This window comes from Galeopterus variegatus, unplaced genomic scaffold (genome assembly GCF_000696425.1).
Source record: "Galeopterus variegatus unplaced genomic scaffold, G_variegatus-3.0.2 Scaffold2288, whole genome shotgun sequence".
NCBI lineage: Eukaryota > Metazoa > Chordata > Mammalia > Dermoptera > Cynocephalidae > Galeopterus > Galeopterus variegatus.
The window spans coordinates 171,911-193,096 of NW_007728399.1; the positions used below are offsets into that span (position 1 = coordinate 171,911).

The 21,186-nt window shown below is 35.3% G+C and overlaps 1 protein-coding gene across 4 annotated transcripts in view; it reads left to right on the forward strand.

The window, feature by feature from the left end:
* ARID4B (AT rich interactive domain 4B (RBP1-like)) overlaps positions 1-21,186 on the forward strand; it is a 139,102-nt gene that overhangs the window by 91,027 nt on the left and 26,889 nt on the right. For 3 of the 4 annotated variants that reach the window (XM_008581175.1, XM_008581177.1, XM_008581176.1), the window contains exons 11-16: positions 351-505; positions 3,843-3,915; positions 5,579-5,673; positions 6,830-6,927; positions 7,653-7,896; positions 8,217-8,392. In XM_008581175.1, the coding sequence (XP_008579397.1) occupies positions 351-505; positions 3,843-3,915; positions 5,579-5,673; positions 6,830-6,927; positions 7,653-7,896; positions 8,217-8,392 (841 nt within the window). Of the gene's footprint in view, positions 1-350; positions 506-3,842; positions 3,916-5,578; positions 5,674-6,829; positions 6,928-7,652; positions 7,897-8,216; positions 8,393-13,338; positions 13,594-21,186 lie in introns of all 4 variants that reach the window. The other variant, XM_008581178.1, reaches the window with a different exon arrangement.

Genomic DNA, 21,186 nt, shown 5'->3' on the forward strand with positions numbered 1-21,186 from the left:
ACCTGTGTTAAAGTTGTTTTTACTAGAGAAACATAATTTTTGTTTAAAAGAAGAAAACTCTTTTCCTCTTGTGTTTGAATTTAAGTAACCTTCCAATGGCAGTGTTTTTGCCTCATGCGTAGGACTGATGGGATTAATTGAATTGCTACATGAGAAAGCACTCGACACAGTGCCTGGTACAGAGCAAGCACTTAATGTCAGTGGTATTAGCATAGCAGTTTTTGTTTGTCTTTTTTTATACATACACACACTTATGTATGTATATATTTTTGATGGCTGGCCTTTAATATTTTTAGACAAATCAACTATCTTAATTTATCCAGTTCATGAAGTTTATGGTCTCTTTTCAGCCTTCGATCAGGCACTTGAATTTCACAAAAGTAGAACTATTCCTGGTAACTGGAAGACTGAATTGAAAGAAGATAGCTCTAGCAGTGAAGCAGAGGAGGAAGAGGAGGAGGAAGATGATGAAAAAGAAAAGGAGGATAATAGCAGTGAAGAAGAGGTAAGTGAAAACAGTTGATGTCTTTTAACATTATAAATGACACTTGGGTTTCATTTGTCAGTTAAGATTTGGCATAAAGTCATTAATCATATAAATATTTTTAGTATTAGAAATATTTCATAAGATTATATTTGCAATATTCATCATAGTCAAGTAGTTTGCGTATCTTAAAATAAAATATGATCTTGTGAAAATAAAAATATTAAGTATAGTTATCCCAGTTGTGCAAAGAGGGGGGTTAAAGAGTAATGCCCTCCAAATTGGGAAGATACTTTGAGACCAAAGGAGGAAGCAGGCAGGTCTGTTTGATAACCAGAGATATTTATTAATGGGGGTGACTTACATATGGGAAAGCCACATGCAGTAAAGAATCAGACATCAGGAGACAGGAGCTCTGCCTCTCTGGGGTTAGACAGTATTTCTATAGCAAGAGCACCTGTTACTAAAAGTAACTTCAAGGAAACATCTTAAGAAAAGTAAGTTGATAACATCATTCACCAGGTGTTCTGTGATCTGTGAGGCAGGAGGTCTTGTGATGTTAGTGCTCAGACCACTGAGACCACCTGCTGTAATAAATCATTCACTCCTTGAAACCGGTGCTCCTTTTACAGCTTGCCCTGAGTTTGATGTGTAGCTGGTCAGTGAAACAAAGGAATAATGTTAAACAGGAGCCAACATGGTGGGTGGGGCATAAAATGGCATGGGATTTGTTCACCCTCTCATGCCAGTAACTTCAAAAATGTGTTTTAATCTTGATGTCCTTTTGGTTTATCAGATGATTAAGGAAGTCCCCACCTAATACTTTAACATGCTTTCCACCACTATGTAGATAGCTGTCACCTCATGAAATGTTTATATTTGCATATTTTATTGAAATACCTAGAAAAGGATAAAATATATCTTCCATCTAATATTAAAAGAAAAATCAACAGAAAAGTAAAGATTAGTATCCTTTGTTTCAGAGAATCTTAAATCACTTTAATAGAAATGGGTAGATTGTTCCAATTAGATGAGTCAAATGAATGAGACATCTGTGAATTAGTTTGGATCAAGGAGCATAAAGTTTTGGATTTCATTGTAACCGGTGCTTTAGTTCTGGCAGTGACAAGGCACTGTCTAATGGTTTGCTGAACAACTTTATAAAGTTATTGAGTGAGTGGTACAGATAGCAAAGGTTACTATATTTGACCATGAAGTGAATTGTATTCAATGTATTCAGGAAATTAAGGTAATTTATTGTCAATTTGTAATATTTTAGCCAAGTTATGAAATTTTGCTACTTAACTGTAGTAAACTACCAATGAAATCGAATTGTTTTGGAGGTTATAGTATAGGATGTGTGATTTATAATGACAGTGCATAGTGTAAAAATTGCCCTGCTTCACTTTCTCCCCGACTGCGTTCTATTTAAAATGCTAAAATGAGCTATCAATCCCTTGCTTAAAACCTCTTATGTGACTTTTTGTCACTGTAAAAGTCAAGCTTCAATATAGAACCTTCTTTCTGGTCCAACTCCTGCCTCTCTTTTCTCATCGCTTCTCTTGGTGTACTCTCCCTCTTTGAACTTTGTGCTGTAGCAGTACCAAACTGCACACCTTGTTGCTGCTCACTCTTGCACACACCAGTGCTTCTGTCTGCACAACCCTTCTTCCTCTCGGTCAGCCTGGTGCACTCCTGCTCAGCTTTCAAACCCCTACTTACTAAGAGCCATCTCTGTAAAGGGAAACCTTCTGTCACCTGCCTCACCTCAGGAACGTTGATTACTCCATGTGGTAGTCCAAATCACTAATGTTCCTTGTACATACTTTTGTTATTTATTTTTATGTATATACGTATACATCTGTACTTATTTATGTTTACTGTGTATTTTGTTCTCCCCATAAATCTATAAGCTCCTCAAAGATAGGGATCTTGTCTTATTCATATCACATGTCATATGTGTAATAAGTTATCAATAAATATTAGCTGACCAATCTTTTGTTGCTTAGATTTGTGTTTTACAAGTGCTTCATGTCCAGTTTAAACATTCTCTCAAGTTAAATACAAACTTCACTTAAGTGTTTTTGGAATAGGAATAAATTTGGCAGTTTATTAAAGTCAAATATTGTAACATGGAGACATTTAAGATAATGTCTAGAAAATAGATTTCCTCAGATTTGCATCTGACTATATTACCAAAACTCGACTGACGTATGTGGACTGTGTTTAAATTGAGAAATACAGTTTTATCATAAGCAAATTAATGGTTATCATTTCTTCTTCTCTGTCCAGCTAGCAACGTGGTTTTTTGTTTTTAAATTTGCCTTTTTTCGGTGTACTAGCTTTTAAAATAAAAAGGCAAATCTCACTAGAACAATGGCATTCGACATGGTTTTCCAAATTAAAACATGTTAAGATTTAGAATATCAGTTGAATATCATAACTCTTACTATTAGAAATAAGTATATTTCAGCCAGAGTAACTGTAAAGCCTAGCTCTATATTTTGAATAATTTTTTCTGCAGTTACTCCTATCCTAATCAGGTTATGTGATGGCACACTCCATAGCTTAGTTTTGTTTTCATTCAGCACCTAGCATAGTGCCTACATGGACAGGTGCTCGTTAAATGTTTGTTGATTGGATGAAAGTCATTGAATTGGTGAGTTCCTCAATCTTACCTACTACCCTGCTCCTTGCAGGTTGCTTCAGGACCAGCTCCCTACTGCCACAGCCCTTGGCCACAGCAGCAAGAAGCTAGTCCCTCCCTTGTAATTGATAAATCGGGGAACTATTTATTACTTGAAGATTTCCCTAAGTCTGAATCTTCAGGTATTGTAGATCAAGTTTGTTCCCCACTTTACTGATTATATAAGCATGGAGTACCATACAGTGGGGCTGTATATCATGAAGGATACTTATAGTTACAGCTAATGGGACCCAAACCTGTATATAGTTCCTTAAGGATCAGTAATAGAGTCAGCTTTGATGTCAAACCCTCACCCAATTTAATGTAAGTGAGAGTAGGTCTTTTTAAGCCCATCACCCTGATTTAAAGAATAGATCTCTGATATGGTCAAAAGTTCATTAGCAGTCTTGCTTTTCTCATTTTTTACATGAGAATTTACATTTGGGATTCTAACTATTGAGGTACCTTATAGGACGTATTCCTCTGTAAAACGTGAAATGTCTAGACTTACCTGGTTTTGAACAGCTTAGTATTAAGTAATTTTTATTTGGTGTAAAGCCTTTGAAATATTTTAATAAGTATTAGTCTTTGATGTTAGTAGTAAACCTACTTGCATTATTAAAATGCTTAATTGAGGGAAATAATGTTTTTTTCTTCTGTGGCTAAAATTAGGAAGAAATAGAACCGTTTCCAGAAGAAAGGGAGAACTTTCTTCAGCAGTTGTACAAATTTATGGAAGATAGAGGTGAGCGTTTTCTCTTTTATCTATCCTTAATGTTGTAGATTTTAGACATAATTAATCTTTTAAAAATAAAAATTCTGTTTATTAAGCTTCAGGTCACCAGTAATTACAGCTGTCTTTTTGACCTCTGATATCACCAGCACTGGCATAGCACCTGTCACATAGTACGTGGAATGAGGAGTTTGACAGTATTTTCATAAATATTATGGCATGGACACATAATGCCTGTTTCCTGTCCTGTCAATTCCCCCACCTACTATGGGACCCCAAAGAACTCTTATATTAGGGCATAGTAGCTGAATGGGAATCATAGTACCATTTTATTAGCATCTACACAAAGGCTTTTAATAAAAAGCCTCCTCCAGAATCACTGTTTGATACACCAAGGATGTGTGTGTGTGTGTGTGTCTGTCTCTGTGTGTGTGTGTGTGTGTCATTCTTAAGATGGGCCATAAGTCTTCTTATGACTCAGCCACATAGAGCTAAGAGGAAAATTAAACCATCCATAGAGAGCCAGAAATAAAGAAAGAAACATGTCGAGGTCTAAAGGTGAGCCTTGCCTCAGCTTACTGAATCTGCCTAATGTTAAAGAAATGCAAGGATTGAGGTGAGAGGATGGGTGCTAACCTTTTAATTTACAGTAATGCCCTTGTTCTTTAGTGACTTTGGCCCTGTTACTCTCTTGCTTATCTTCTTGGTCAGTCTGCTTTCTCCTCTCCAGGGAAGATGCTAGGAAGGCAGTGGGAAAACTTGCTAGCTGGAGGGGAAGGACAAAATAAATATAATAAATCGATATTTGAAAGTGCCACGATACTCTGGGAATTATGTTTTGTAAACCCCCATTTGTCATGCTGATGAGTAGAAGCTGGTTCTGTTTGTCGTCTTTTGTCCTCATAAATGACAGTGGCTACCACCATATAGGTATCTTTTCATTCTTTAATACAAAATGTCTTTGATTCCTGTGTTATTTCTTTGTATGAATGAAGTTGGCCTAAGAAGTATGCTATTTCTCAGGCTTTTGTATAAGATAAATGAAAAAGTGAAGAAAATGAATAAAACTTAATATTAGAGAGGAGTGATAAAAAAATGATTAAGCCAGTCAGGCATGTATTTTTGGAAAGGGCCATAGATTACTGTGTATCTCCACCTGGTTATCTACTCTTCCACTTTCTAATGGTTTGATGATTTGATTTAGTGTCCTCACCCTGCATTTTCCTGTGTTAGGATGAAACAAAACTGTAGCTTTACTGTAGGATCATTGTTTACAGTAGTCATAAATTAGTGAAATACAAAGAAAATATTGTAAAATAACTCATTGTGAAGCAGTTACTTATCCATTATCTCAAAACTTCCTCTATTTCTGTCAAACCTTATTTCACAAATTTTTAAAAGCTTTGTTTTGTTGGCATTTTATCTTTTATTTGGTATTTATTCTCTTGCTCATCAGAAGGAAGAAAGTGGAATGAAATAAGATTTCAGAAATCGGGTATGTGAGAAATTTAAAAAGGTGACATGGGCTTAAGTGTATATCATGATTAACAAGGGATTTTTTTCCCCTCATATGGATATTGCACTATGTATATTCAGTGGTATTATTTGGATCCTTTGAAATTCTAAATAAAAAAATGTAGCATAGCTCTAATATATTTTGTGTTTTCTCTGACAGGTACACCTATTAACAAAAGACCTGTACTTGGATATCGAAATTTGAATCTCTTTAAGTTATTCAGACTTGTACACAAACTTGGAGGATTTGATAATGTAAGTATTACAGTCCAAAGTGAAACATCTTTCCCTGCAACATGTTTTCTCCCGTATCCGCCATCTCTAAAATTATTGTCTATTAATAAAGCCAAAGAATATAAGCAAAAGAAATGCAAAGGACAGTTTAGAAAGGTAGAGCTAGCTGCCTCAGACAAAGTTTAAATTTTAATTAAAAAATTTTTGAATGAACCTTTCTGATTTGTTGCTAAGCTTGTCAAACTTCCATGAACCTCCTGTGTATATCTGCATCATAGCACCAATCATATTGGTAGTTCTTTTTTTGTCTTTTTAGTCTTTCTATGTCTGTTTTTTACTAGACTGTATACTCCTTGAAAGCAGGGTTTTTAGTATTCCTTATATATCTTAATCCCGTTCATAGTGCCTGATAAAGGCAGAAAATGTGTGTTCAGCTGATCTGAAGAAATTATTTTAAGGTTGCCATGATATGTGATATTCATCCGATTGAGAGTATTTTGTAGAATAAAATGCTTTACTAATTTCAGTAGAACTGCTTTGATTTATTAGCTTCTAAGTTTTACGGGAAATAATAATTTTGGGCTGGCCGGTTAGCTCACTTGGTTAGAGCATGGTGCTGATAACACCAAGGTCAAGGGTTCAGGTCCCTGTACCAGCCAAAACAAAAAAAATTTTTTTTTGTCTCTGTCTCTTTGTTACATATTTTGATTTAGGAACCTGGATATTTTCATATTTATTATAGCCATGTTAATTTAAAAGTCAAATGGCCTAATATTTTTTTTTCCTTTTTGTCTTTTTTCGTGACCGGCAACGGATCGCAACCCTCAGTGTTGTGCCCGCACCTCGCTCAGCCAGTGAGCGGCCGGTCTGTATGTGGGATCTGAACCCTCAGCGGGAGCGCCACCGTGCTCCCGAGCGGCGCACTGTAGCAGTGCGCCACCGGGCCGGCCCCCAAATGGCCTAATATTTTAACATTTGTAATTCTCTGAGATTTGTTATAGTACTAAAACTTTTTATTTGGAAGCCAAGTTTAGAATTTATCAAGTTTGATATTTTTTATTCCTTTGAGAGTAGAGACAATAAATATATACATATATTTATATGTACTGTATCTTTTAAAATGTTGTTACATTCCCATCTTTTAATTTGGGAGCTTTCATTTCAATTTGTTCGTTAGATTGAAAGTGGAGCTGTTTGGAAACAAGTCTACCAAGATCTTGGAATCCCTGTCTTAAATTCAGCTGCAGGATACAATGTTAAGTGTGCTTATAAAAAGTAAGTTAGTATACTTGATCTGGCTATCTTCAATATTTTACCTATAAAGCAGGATGGAATTTACCGTATAACTGAGGCTAATTATTTCTTTGAAGAAGGAATCAGAAAATTTTACTAGAGTGATCACTCTGATTGCGTTTTATAGAGTATATTCTGTGAAAACTAGATCTATGAGAAATTCTGTGAAAAAGTTTTTGTGGCCAAGTACTGCATCGAGGTTAAAAAACTAATGTTCTAAAACCAAATAAATCCAGGTTTTAATCCTAGTTCTGCCAATTATTAGCTCTTTGTGCCCTTGGACTTTTTATTTGTTCTCCTAAGCCTTAGTTTTTTCATTTGTGATATGGGATACTATTACTTGCATCTGTAGAAATACACTGATGATTAAATGAGATTTACTAAGGAGCCCAGTGCCTGAACATAAGAAATGCTCAATGAAAAGATGCTATTACTAATGCTTCTCATGGCTGCTATTGTTACTTTTGTTACATTTAACATTATGACTGTGTTTTCACTCTTAGCACAGTTTTTTTAGTGAATTTTTTATTCGTTAACAAATTTTCCTATTTGGGTTGAAAAGATTGGGAAGGACTAACTAGAGTAAATAAGAGTGTTAATATGGATCAGTACCTCAGAACTTAAAAGAAAGGAATGCACATTTAAAATAAACTCTACAGTAATATTGGAATTGTTTTTACCAAATGTATTTCTCTTCATGTTTCCAGATACCTGTATGGTTTTGAGGAGTACTGTAGGTCAGCCAGTATTGAATTTCAGATGGCATTGCCAGAGAAAGTTGTTAACAAGACATGTAAAGAGTGTGAAAATGTAAAAGATATAAAAGTTAAGGAAGAAAACGAAACAGAGATCAAAGAAATGAAGATTGAAGAAGAAAGGAATATAATACCAAAAGAAGAAAAGTCTACTGAGGATGAAGTTGAAAGAAAGGAGAATACTAAACCCTCTCTGGTAAATTAGATATTAGTAATTGTCGTTTGCCTTCTTTGGTCTATTTTGTACATCTTCTGTAAAATTCCTGAAATTAATTCATTATTGTCTGTACATTTTCTTCGTTGAGTGCTACTTTTCTATAATTTTGATTGTAATTACTCAAAATAGCTGTTTGCTGTTTTTGTCTAGTGGTCTAAGAATGACAAGTTTCTTAAAAGTAACTGATAACTTTATTAATATTAGTATTGGTTGATACTTCCTGTTGCTAACAGTTAGATCATGGATTTAGGTTGAAAATATTTACTTTTGTTGGTTTAGTTCCTCTGATCTTTTTCTAGGGAAGTAAAAAGAATTTATTAGACTCTCTACCTGCACAGTCTGATCAGGAGAAAGAAGTTAACATTAATAAAACAGAAGAAAATGAAAATCTGGAGGATAAAGATAATGACACAACTAGGGTAGATGAATCCCTCAGCATAAAGGTAGAAGCTGAAGAAGAAAAAGCAAAATCTGGGTAAGAATTTTGTTATTGGTTATGATGCTTTTTGGCTAAGTGAAATCTTACAGTTTGCTCTTTGTGTGTATGTATGAAATCTAAATTTGATTGACAATATTGAGTGATTTGCATTTGCCTACTTCAGAGACCCTACTGATGTAAATTTCTAGAAAAAGATCATATTTTTGATCCACGTTTCTTGCTCTCATCATGGAAACTTATAAAATGTTTAACTAGAGAAGAGTACTTTTTACTGCATTAAGGTTTGCTGAATGACCAGATAATATAAACTTGGGAAGATGTCCTCCAGTGCTTTGTAGATAGTATGTTGGCTATAGATTTTGAGCGTTTTATTTATTTCTTAAGCAAAAAGTAAGAATGGAAAAATACTAATAACAAATTTTAAAAAGGGGGAAATTGTTGTGCTGTGTTTTGTGTGATAGTAGCATTTACTTGTTTTGGTCACTTTGGAATGATGAATTATTTAACAATGTAATTTGTGAACTGCCATTGGACCCCTGGATTTTGTAGGTTATCTTTGGTGTTTCATCGTGTTTCTGAAGTTTAAAAACATAAACATCCCCATTATTATTGGTTTACTTAATTAAGTACAACCAATTTTTTAGGTCATTTCTGTATTTTTCTGAAATTTGGTCACAGTGTGCAGATAAACAAGAAAGAAAAAAAACCTGGGTTTAGATTAATATAGTGAAAGGTGTTTGATTATTATACTTTGTTATATTTCTCTCTGTACTAATACATGTTTGAGATAGATACACCTTACTGCTATTGGAGACTTTTCAACGATTAAGAAATGTAGTGAAGTTTCAGCTTTTTGCCTAACATCTCTTGATCATTTAGAGTTCTGAGATTTTGGTGGCCACATGTAGACAAAAATGAAAGAAAAAGAAATACTGGGTTTAGATGAATATAGTAAAAGTGTTTGATTATTCTTTGTTTCTGTGTTTCAAAGTATATTTGAAGTTTACTCTTTACTGCTACTGGTGACTATTTCAACTAAGAAACTTACTAAGGATTCAACTTTTTGCCTAAAAAGCTGATTTTTGAAATGTGCAGATGTTTCTGGACATCTGTTTGCAAGACACTGTGATAGGTTTACATTTTTTCTGTGTAACTAATAATTATCTTAATTTTTTAAGTTGGTACTTGTATTTATTTTAGAGAATAAATTTGTATTTTGTAGGTTTTGATTAATCCTTTTAACTCTTCAACCATATGGCTTTTTTTATGTCCTGTAGATATTTATAAATATTTTCATACCACAAGCTAAAATTTTTCTGACATGACTGGCCTAATTTAGTAGATATTCTTTAGAAGCTTTATATGTTGGGAATATCTATAAATGATATCTGAGTTCTGTAAGATAAGTTGAATAGAAAATTTTACAGTTATAAAGAATTAATTTATAGGTATTTTTCTTGTATATAAACTGTCTCTAAATAATTGGCTATTACCAAGAATTTTCAGCATCCTTCCACCATAGTCCAGGTATGGGAGATTAAATAAGTTAATAAATATGAAAAGCCTGGTTCAGTGTGTGGTCCATTGTAGTTACTAAACTGTAGCTGGGTTTTTTTGTTTTTTAAAATTTGTGTCATTCATTTCATTGTAAGGAGTGTAACATCACAGTAGGAAAATTTGGTAGTTTATGAATTCAGATGAAAAATCCTTGCTGATATATTTGGTTTCCCAAAATGAGGTGGCCGAAATAGCTCAGTTGGAGAGTGTTAGACTGAAGACCAAAATATTGTCCTCTAAAAGATAATTAACTTAAATACACGTGCGCATGTGTGCGCGTGTGCGTGCTTACATGTGCGTGCAGGTATGTGATATATACATCAGTTTAATTTTTTAACCTATACGTTGGTTACATTCTACACTTTCAGAGGCTGTAGTTTTTGGCATTCTGTGTTCTGTCTGGTACGTTACCCTCTGAATTCTAAAAGGAGTAGAATAGTTTTCTTTGGCTGATTGCCACTAATTATGTTGTTTGCTTCTTTATACTTTGGTGTATTATTTAAGTGAATTTCATTTAGTTTGTGTCTGAGGTTGACATTAAATGCAAATTTTTTTTGGTTGCTATTTTATTAATATACAGGATTAGGTTTTTATTCTAGATTAAATAAAAATTTGTCCTGGCTCCCCCTGAAATTATGATTGTGCTTGCTATTATTGGCATTTAGCAGTTGTACTCAGTGTATTATAATGACATAAGATATAGTTTTGAATTTGTTTTCATTTTAAGACATTTAGACTTTTTGTTCTATGTCTCTCTTCTGTCTTAGAATATGATGATTCTGAGATATGTGATAAATCTCTTCTTTTATTGTGGCCAACATAATACACTTCTTTTTCTTCCTGATCCGCATGGATATAATCTTGCTATTTAAGTAGTAGTGTTTCAAAAAAATTTCCTTAACTGTTTTACTGTATAAATATAACATTTATTTAAAATAGTTCATAATAAGTTATATCCATAACACCATTCCTGGTAATTTCTTAGATTTTAGCCTTATTAAAATTATTTATTAATGTATTTTCAGTAAGAGAGTTACTATTTTTTCATCTCAGATCACAGCTGAGATTCCTTTGGGTTTTAGTTTTAAAATACCTCTTAAATATTTGACTGTAACTGAGTCTTTAAAGTGAGAAATAATTCTTGAGAATCTTTGCAGACTTTGTGATATATTTCAGACAAAATTGATACATTTGGTACATTTGTGAACTCAGATTTAATTCCAGAAGTCTATTAGGCTTCCTTCCAACCCACCTGCTCCACTATACAGAAGGAAAAAGGAGAATAAGAAAGCATTTTAGTGTTGCTTATATAACTATAGATTATCTTTGTTGCCTATGTAATTACATAATCAGCAATGATAAAGTATGTTGTTATCACTAAACAGATTGCATATAGGAATGTAAAACTGAAGTTATCAGTGGAGGAAGGCTTTTAAAATAAATATTATACTCATTAACTTGTAAAACTTATTTAGCTGTCTTGTAGTTCTGTCCTGTGATAATTATTTGTTTGTCAGTTATAAAGTGATGGATTCTTTTTGAGAGAAAATTGTAATAGTGCAGACATATTATAGATTGAATAAAAACTGACTGAATATAGCCTTGGGTTTCTTACAAATCTTGGATTTATTATACATCTAATGCTTGGAAAGACTTATAATTAAAGATTTTCTCCAACTTGTTTAATACGGATTTGTGGCTAATATAAAAAGAATATGAAGCCCAGCAGTGACCACAGAGCTGCCGCAGGAAGCGCCCTGGGCTCTCCTGAGCTGGGGTGGTGGGGGACCTCGGGCCTCAGCCACACCCCCCCGACACCTGCAGCCAGCTCAGGGGCAACCACTGACCTACCGCAGGAAGCGCCCTGGTCTCTCCCGAGCCAGGTGGTGGGGGGCCTCAGGCCTCATCCACGCCCCCCCAACACCCACAGCCAGCACAGCAGCAACCACCAAGCCGCCGCAGGAAGTGCCCCAGGCTCTCCCGAGCCAGGGCGGTGGAGGGCCGGGGGCCTTGGCCATGCCTCACCGACACCCGCAGCCAGCCCCACGGCGACTACTGAGCTACTGCAGGAACTGCCCTGGGCCTCATCTGTGCCCCCCCGACACCCGCAGCCAGCCCAGCAGTGACCACTGAGCCAGTGCAGGAAGTGCCCCGGGCTCTCCTGGGCAACAGGCCAAGGGACTTGGTCACACCCCCTTGACATGGGCAACCAGCCCAGCGATGACCACCGAACTGCCACGGGAAGCACCCTGGGCTCTCCTGAGCTGGGGCAGGGGTCGCCAGGGGCCTCGGGCCTTGGCCACACCCCCTCAACACATGCAGCCAGCCCAGCGACGACCACCAAGCCTCAGCAAGAAGGGCCCCGGCTTACGGAGTTGGGATGGTATGGGGTGAGGGCTTTTGCCACACCCCCCTGACATCTGCACCCAGCCCTGCAATGAACAAGCCACCGCTGGAAGCCCCCCAGTCTCCCCTTTGGGAATGAGGGAGGTGCCACAGACCTCAATCCCGCCCCTCCTCCTTCCTCCTTCTTCCATCCCATTTTCTTCCCCTTTCCCCTCCCTCACAACTGTACCACAACAACATCCTAGAATGTAAAAATACTAATAAAATTACATTTTCTATAAAACACACACACACACACACACACACACACACACAAAGAATATGAATGCTTAATTTTAGAGACAGTACATGGTGTTGAGAAGCTCAAAATGGTTGCTCCTAGAATAGTTAGGCTTTTAGTTTCATGTATTTGGAATTGGCCTCTCATGCAAGTGTAACTATTTCTTTGGAACTTCAAAGTTGAGAGGATTTGTAGACGAAAGCAGTCAGTAAATCTATGGTAAAGAGAGCAGAAATTTTGGTGAAGTTTAACAAGAGAGAAAGAAAGAACTTGATGTGATATTGATGTGACATTAGTGCAATAGTCCTGTGAAAGTTAAAATATTTTAGTTAGTATAACATTTAAACATTTGGTAGGAGCACGTTTTAAAGTTATTAAGATTAGCCACCTGCTAGTCAATTTTTGTTTTAAACATTTAAAATACTTGAATGAAGACTAATTTTTAGTCAGAAAATGTCAACTAAGATGTAAAACACTTACAATAAAATGTGAGAAACTGTTATAGCTGCCCTTACTCCTTTCTTGCTGTTCAGCACAACTTTCGTTCTTCTGTTGGAAATTTTCTTTTAATGCACTTGTTTTTCAATCTCCATTTTCTCTGAATTTATCTTTCTGTAACCATGGTTGTTTTACACAGATTTAACTTTTAATATTGAATTGAAAGTCAAAGAATTCCATACACATGGCACCTGCTGTTCCTGGAACAATCACAGCCACGATTTTTATCAATATATATGGTTTGGAACTGAAAAACTTATGAAGTTTCTTTTATTAACTGCAATTTTTTAAACCTTTCAAGAGATGAAACGAATAGAGATGAAGATGAAGATGAAGAAGAAGCAGAAGAGGAGGAGGAGGAGGAGGAGGAAGAGGATGAAGAGGAGGATGGCAACAATGAGCAAGAGGAGTTTGAATGCTACCCACCAGGCATGAAAGTCCAAGTGCGGTATGGACGAGGGAAAAATCAAAAAATGTATGAAGCTAGTATTAAAGATTCTGATGTCGAAGGTGGAGAGGTCCTTTACTTGGTGCATTACTGCGGATGGAATGTGAGGTAACTTGAGTTTTAGCTAGTGATTATTACCTAAAAGCACTTCTCAATAATACTTCTCTATTTTAAAACTTAAGTAACAATTTATGGACTTGTTAGTATTCTAATTAAGGTCATAGTACCATATTAAAAATATGTAGTTTTTAGTATGTAGTGACTTCCTACTTAATGTTTTCAATACTTAGCAGATAACCTCAGTGTCTAAAAGACTGAGGTCTGCAGAGTTGATTTTTATGGAATACTTGTAGATTATTAGAGAAAATATTATTGATTAGATGATAGGAAAATCTCAAAGAGGTAAAGGAGATTGGAGCTTCTTGACGTCTACAGAGCAGTTATCAGGCTGCCTGCCCTCTTGCACTTTAAACTACATTGCCGCTGTAGCCTCTTTGTATTCTTAAGTCATCATTTCCTTTCTTCAATACGGAGGGATTTAAAAGTTGGGATTTCTTAATAAACGTTTTCTATTTCAAGAAGGCCTATCTCCTCATTAACAGCTATTATATCACAACCTTGTTCAGAAGTCTCAGAAATGTATTTGTGTCTTTGGAACAGCATGCCTGAAAATGTAATAAGCATCTCTGCTTGTCTAAAACATTATGCACTTTGTTACTGCTACTGACCTCATGAACTGAAGGGGCAAGTCAGGTTCCGTCGTAGGTTGTGTTCAATGACAAGCTTTTTTCTTACAAAAATTTTCTTTGCTTTAACCAAGCAAATTAAGTATTTCGATATCATCCAAAATTGGCAAGCCAGTTTTGGGATCTGGCCATTTAGTTATCTTTTAAGAATAACTTAATTCATTTTGGAATGTTTGATATCATATTTGAAATCTAGCCTATGATAGAGTTAGAGCCTTTGAAAAATTAACTATACAAGTTTTAAGAGATGGTTTTATGGTGTACCTAGTATGTTCAAGGAGGAGGAATACAGTTCTCATGTTTTATATTTAAGTTGTATTCTGTGGTTTGGGAAGTTATAAAGAAGACATCATCTCAAATTCTCTGTTTCTTAAAGGTATTTTAGTTCTGTTGTAGCAATAGGAAGCTCTAGAAGCATGGTCTAATGTGATTACCGTTTTTATTTTGAGAAAAGTACAATTCTGACACATTCTGATGCTTCAAAGGAAATAGCAGCTTTATGTCAGGAAATGTTCAGAAGTTTTGTTGGGGACTATTTCTTCTATTATTTATAACCAACAAGAATAAAAAAGTTCTGCATTTTAAGAATACCTATCATCATTGCTTAGATGTGATTCTTGTCTCGAAACTGTTAAGCTTTTTCAGATATCACTTTAATACTATGTACAATTTATCCTTTCAGCTGTTGGTTCTTATGCTTCCTTTAATAGTACATGATTTTCCTTACCCAAAGGCCTGGCTATTAAGTTTAAGTTCAAAAGAAGATACTTGAGATCTCAGCTATATCTGCTATAAGAATATCTTGCTCAGTTTTTGATTTTTAGTTACTTTGATCTTACTAAATGATTTTATTAAATATAAATGAAGAGGGGATTCCACTTCTGCCTAGGATATAAATGTAAATGTAGGATATGTTGGTTTAAAATTAGGAAGACAAAATTGAATCAGCAAAAAGTAATTATTACTAAGTAATGACCACAAGATAGACAAAAGCTGCATTGTCTTTCACCTCTCCTTTCAGTTCTTCCCTCCTAGTTGTTTTGCTAGTTTACATGCAGAGGCAGTTTTCCCTCTTGCCCTTTTAAAAATGCTTGAAGTTCTGTAACAAATGGATAGAATTTAGGTGTTCTTCATCCTTCACTATAATCAGGGCTTAATTATTTTCTATTAATTGGCTCATTAAACATAAAAGGCTTACTAGATATAGGAATCGAGAGACATTCATGAAATTATTTCTCAGTTAAGATACAGCTTTCTCTTTAGTTAAGATTGACTAAAGGAAAGAATAATTTTAGGAATACATGGGTTTTGGAGGGTAGAAAGAATGTCTTAATATTTTAGTTTTGAAATTGATAGGGAAAGAGCAGGGGAAGGGAAGATTTTAAATTGGAGCATTCAGGTTTTTAATAATATGAGAAGGGAAATGAGACTTAGTTGAACAAGACTTGCTTGTGTTACTAAGAATGTTGCTGTCTATTTCCAACAATGCGAGCGTTTGTATGCTGTGAACTTTCAACAGAAGAAACTTTCCATCTTGATGAACACCTGTAGGGTAGATCTCTGCATACTCCAGCATCATAGAGAAAACAACTGTACTTCAGTAGATTAAGCAGTTAATTTTCTTATAATCAATATGACAATATTCCTGTTTCTCTCTGGAGTAATAACCAGTTTGTCTTATTGATAAATAAGCAACAGTTATGATTTTTGCTGCTCCTTTATGTCTGAAACTAATTTAATAAGGACTGCAACAAATCTTCATCATCTCTACAGCTATTTTCCTATTATTGTGGAGGTCTCCAGCTTGATCTCTAAATCCATACTTAACAGATGTGAAATTAGAAATAAAGATTTATGCATGAATGTTCATGAAAATAATCTTATCTTCAGTGGCAGTAATTCATGACAAGAGCAATTTAGGACATTTTGTGTGTAACTATTTACATGTGGTTTTGTTTTATCTGAAGCATCATTTTCCAGTAAACAGATTTTTCTTAAAGTAAGAATATCTTAGTTTTTAAAAAAATACTGTTTTTCCTATTTCTCCGTTTTTCCTTTTTTCTTAAATTATTAGTTATTTTGATCTTACTAAATAAGATCTTTAATTATAAAATCTTTATAAAAATCTTCAATTTTCATTTATATCTTCATTTCACTGCTGGCAAATATTGATTTGTATTAAATTACAGAAAAGGTTAGCATTTGAATCACTTTCTTTTTTACTACTGGAAAAACAAGACATGTTTTGCATGCTTACACCAGATCTGCTAGAAATAGCCAGAAGTCTTGACCCACAACCAGAAATGGTATAATACTGCTACAGAATTTTTCCGATATAGTGCCCATATATAAAACGGTTGTCCAACGCTATAGAATTTACTAGGTTGCCAAAGACTAGAATGCTTAGGGTATTCTAATTCAGTGTTTTTATAAACAAGTTTTTAAACTTCTGAAAATAGCGTCCAATTTAGAAAAATAAGAAAATATATAAAAGTATATGAAATCATTAAGTGTGTTCTCTTTTAGTCTTAAAAAATATATCTCCATACATTTTTGAAAATTATAGTTACACTTCAGTAATGTTTAATAGGCTCTCTGTTATCTTTGTTTTAGTTTCTTTTAGTGATGTTAGTATTTTATGGAAATTCTTAGTATCATTATCTGATTGATCCTTTTCACTCTCAGGTTTCTGTGTTATGTTATAAATATGGGATTGATTTTTGAAAATAAGGTTACACATTGAAATTAACCTGCCATAAACTTCATTGAGTATGCTGGATTTAGCCTTATTCATTAATAGCTGAGTGTATTATATGTAGACTACTTGGCATGGGATTTAAAATACATCAATATCTTATTATGGCATGTAAATGTTGAATTAAATTTTTTCCATTCATTTTCAATTTGGCTTTCCATAATCAAGGAATTGAGAATTTGACTAGACTGTAATTTTTTCTATGTTGAGGATTACCAGCTACATTAAAGGACACCCTGAAGTAAAAGAGGAATAGAAGAGAGATACTTTATTAAAATATCAACTGTAAAACTCTCAAATAAATAACAACAGTTTTATTTTATATTAGAAATCATAGAAAATGAAAATAAGGTAAATTATGCTTAAATGTATTATTTAAAATAAAAAGATATTCCATTTAAAAGATATCTTATTTCTCCAAGCAAATTGAATCCCCCTCAGAGGGAGGGAATTCAGGAGGGAAAAAATTGCAGTAAAAGGCTTTCACAAACAAATGGGTTCAATCCCACATTTTGCAAACATTCAGTTGCTCTTTATCAAACTTTGTTCCTTTATTTGGCAAATATAAATTGAATATCTACTATTTCCCAAATAACATGCTTGGCACTGAAGATACTGAGAAATAGCCCCTGTGAAGGAATTTATAGTCCAGGCAAGGAAATTACCCAGGAAAACTTACAGTTCATTGATTTTACCACTGCTTACCCCCCTTTAATTCCCTCAGTCCTCCTGTTTCTCACGTTCCTTGGTCTCTCGTTTTAATCACTCCGTTTGACTTTCAGCTCTTCTTTTGTTCTGCTGTTGCTTTGTAGTACTGATGGTCTCGCTTTCTGATGGTCTAATAGGATTTTTCAGCCTCACGATGGGTTTATCTGGATGTAACCTCATCATAAGTTAAAGAGCATCTGTACTCGTCTGACCATTAGAACCTGATTAAATCTAACACTCTGCCCGCACTTGTGTAGCTGATGTTAGTTGGAGTAAAGCAAACAACCACACTGCCCTTATTTTGACTTATTTATCATGATGGTGAACCTCAAGTGGGTCGTTAATTCTATGTCCTGCTTCCATTCATTCTTGTATTTTTTTTTTCCTTTTTGTCTTTTTTACTGACCAGTAACGGGATCGCAACCCTCGGTGTTGCGCCTGCACCGCGCTCAGCCAGTGAGTGGGAACCGGTCTCCACATGGGATCCGAACCCTCGGCGGGAGCGCCGCTGCGCTCCCAAGCGGCACACTCTCCAGTGCGCCACCGGGCCGGCCCCATTCTTGTATTTTCTTAAATGACTATCTCATACTGTTTTTTTTTTATAATCTCCTTATATCCCCAACATCTCTTCCCCATCCTTATCCCCATCCCCACTTTCAGCTGGCGACCTTGCTTTTTATCTTACTGAGAAATTGAAGCAAGAAGAAAATTTCTGGACTTGTACTGTATCTGCCTTCCTACCTGTGTCTCTCATCACATTGCCATTAGCCATACATGACCAATCATGTTGCCATCTAAAGCCAGCCTACTAATTGCCATCTCTTCTTGCCTAATCAAACACGTGGGCGTGTTTTCTTGCAGTGTTCTGAATCATACCCATTCACATACAGACCTGTGGGTATTTCTCCCATGTCAAAGAAAACTTTTTCTTGAGCCTGTCTTCTCCTACTGTGCCATTTTTTGGCAACATTTTCATCCAGCAAAACTATTTGACAGTTATCTACACTTGTCCAATTTCTCTCCTGTTGTTTCTGTTCAGGCTTTTCTCCCACTGTTCTTCTAAAACTGTGCTTATCGGAATCACTAGTGACCCCATGTAGCTGAATTCCACCATTTTTTGCCCTGTTGTCTTAGTTCCTTTTTCAGTGGTATTATACCCAGTTGATCACTACTTCTGTGATTAACTTTGCTTGGGTTCCAGCTGCAGCTGTCTTTTTGTTTATTTTCCTTTTCTGCCTTTTTTGAAATTAAGAAGCTGGGCTAGCTGGTTAAGGTCAGTTGGTTAGACTGTAGAGTTACAACACCAAGGTCAAGGGTTCAGCTCCCCCCCCATACAGGCCAGCTGCACTTGTGCGACATCCCCTCCCCCTCGAAAGAAACTATTTCTCAATTATCCTGTCTTTGTCTTTTACTTCTTGTTTGTGTATTTCTCCCTTCTAATTGTTCCTATATTTTTTCCTTCTGATATCTGTTTAACTTCTTTTACTTTTGGTTCCTGTTTTTCCAATCCTGACTTGCCACTTTTCTGATAATGAATTTTTCTGTATTATTTTTCTGAGCCAGAGGAATTTTATCTCCTGAAATACAGTTTCCACCTAGGACTCTGGATAAATTCTTTCCTTTCAACTTCCCCATCTCCCCCTCCCCCCCCTTTTTCCCCCATTGTTCAGGTTTTCCACATCGGGACCACATTACTTTATATTATGAAAATGCATTTAATTTTAAACCATGGGGAAAAAAAAATCACTATTTCATGTTTATTCCCCTAGTGTCCCTTACCACATCTAGAAAAGTACATGCCTGGCATCTGGTAAGTACTAAAGAATGTTGAACTAAATTGGACCTCCTGGCAACCAAATGGAAGTAGAGCAGAATTAACATCCAAGTAAAAGCCACTGGTTTTTATAAGTGATGCCTATAGAACATAGAGACTACTAGGAGATTGGGACAGGTGTGGCCCGGCCCTCTCACTGGAGTCTCTTTTCAACTCATTTATATGTGTAACTATGTATCATCTTCTGAGGAACTGTCAGACTATCCCACAGAGGCTGCACCATTTTACATTCTCACCAGCAGTGTGTTAGGGTTCCAGTTTCTCTAGATCCTCACCAATACTTGTTATGCTCTGTTAAATATTTTTTTATTATAGCCATACTGGTGGGTGTGAAATGGTATCTCATTGTGGTTTTGATCTGCATCTCCCTAATGACTAGTGATGTTGAGCATTTTAAAAATGTGCTTATTGGCTGTTTATATATCTTCTTTGGAGAAATGTCTTTTCAAGTCCATGCGTATTTTTGAGTTGGTTGGTGGTTTTGTTGTTGTTGAGTTGTAAGAGTTCTTTATATATTCTAGATATTAATCCCTTATCAGGTATATGATCTGCAAATATTTTCTCCCATTCTGTGTGGGTTGTCTTTTCACTCTCTTGATGGTGTCTTTTGATGTACAAAAGTTTTAAATTTATTTTTTGTTTGTTTTGTTTTTGGCGGCTGGTGGGGATGGAGATCTGAACCCTTGACCTTAGTGTTATGACACTGTTTCTAACCAGCCAACCCAAAAGTTTTTAATTCTGACAAAGTTTAATTTATCTATTTCTTTGTTGCTTTTGCATTTGGGGTTATATCCAAGGAAACGTTGCCAAATCCAGTGTTGTGAAAAATTTCTCCTATGTTTTCTTCTAAGGACTTTATAGTTATAATGTTTAGGTCTTTAATTTATTTTGAATTCACATTTGCATATGCTGTCTGATAGTTCTTTTTGTGACCTCTTTGGGTCATATAAGGTACCTATCTCCTACTTAGCAACCAAAATGGAATTGAGACTGAGAGATTGGAATGAATTTGATTGGAAATGCTCCTTTCCGAAGACTTTCCTTCTAACCTTTGTCTCCTTTTGTCTCTTTAAAATTTTTTCTTGTCACTTTTTAGCTTAATTTCTTTATTTCTTCTCTAGAATATTCTATGTCCTTCTTTTTTTTTTTTTTTTATATCCATGTAATCTGATCCCTGCTGTAACTTTCATTGTGTATACCATTGAATATAGGAATATTGGTAAAAGAGTACGAAGTTGTTCTACTCAAATGCTTTGAAATAGTTATTCGGGTAATGATAGAAAGCAAGGTATCCTGGGAAATTGTCTACTTTTATTCTATATTACAAAAGTTTTAAAGGCCTACAAAGTGAAGACCATGTGACAGTGGTTTCAGAGTAAATATCTAACTTGTTTTAAAGGAGAATGACTTTTGAGTTAACTGTAGTTTTTGAGTGCAAGTGAAAATAAACATTTCTTTTGTGAACCAAGATTAATAATTCAGTTATTTGTTGCACTCAAGTGGACTTTAATTTTTCTTTGTGTATTCTACTTAGCATATTTACTAAACTTGGATCTGTTCCATTCAGTTGTTTTCATAGGTGGGCAAGTACATTTAATGTAAAACATAAACTTGGACAAGTTTCATTTGGTAGTTTTGTAGATTGGCAGGTACATCAG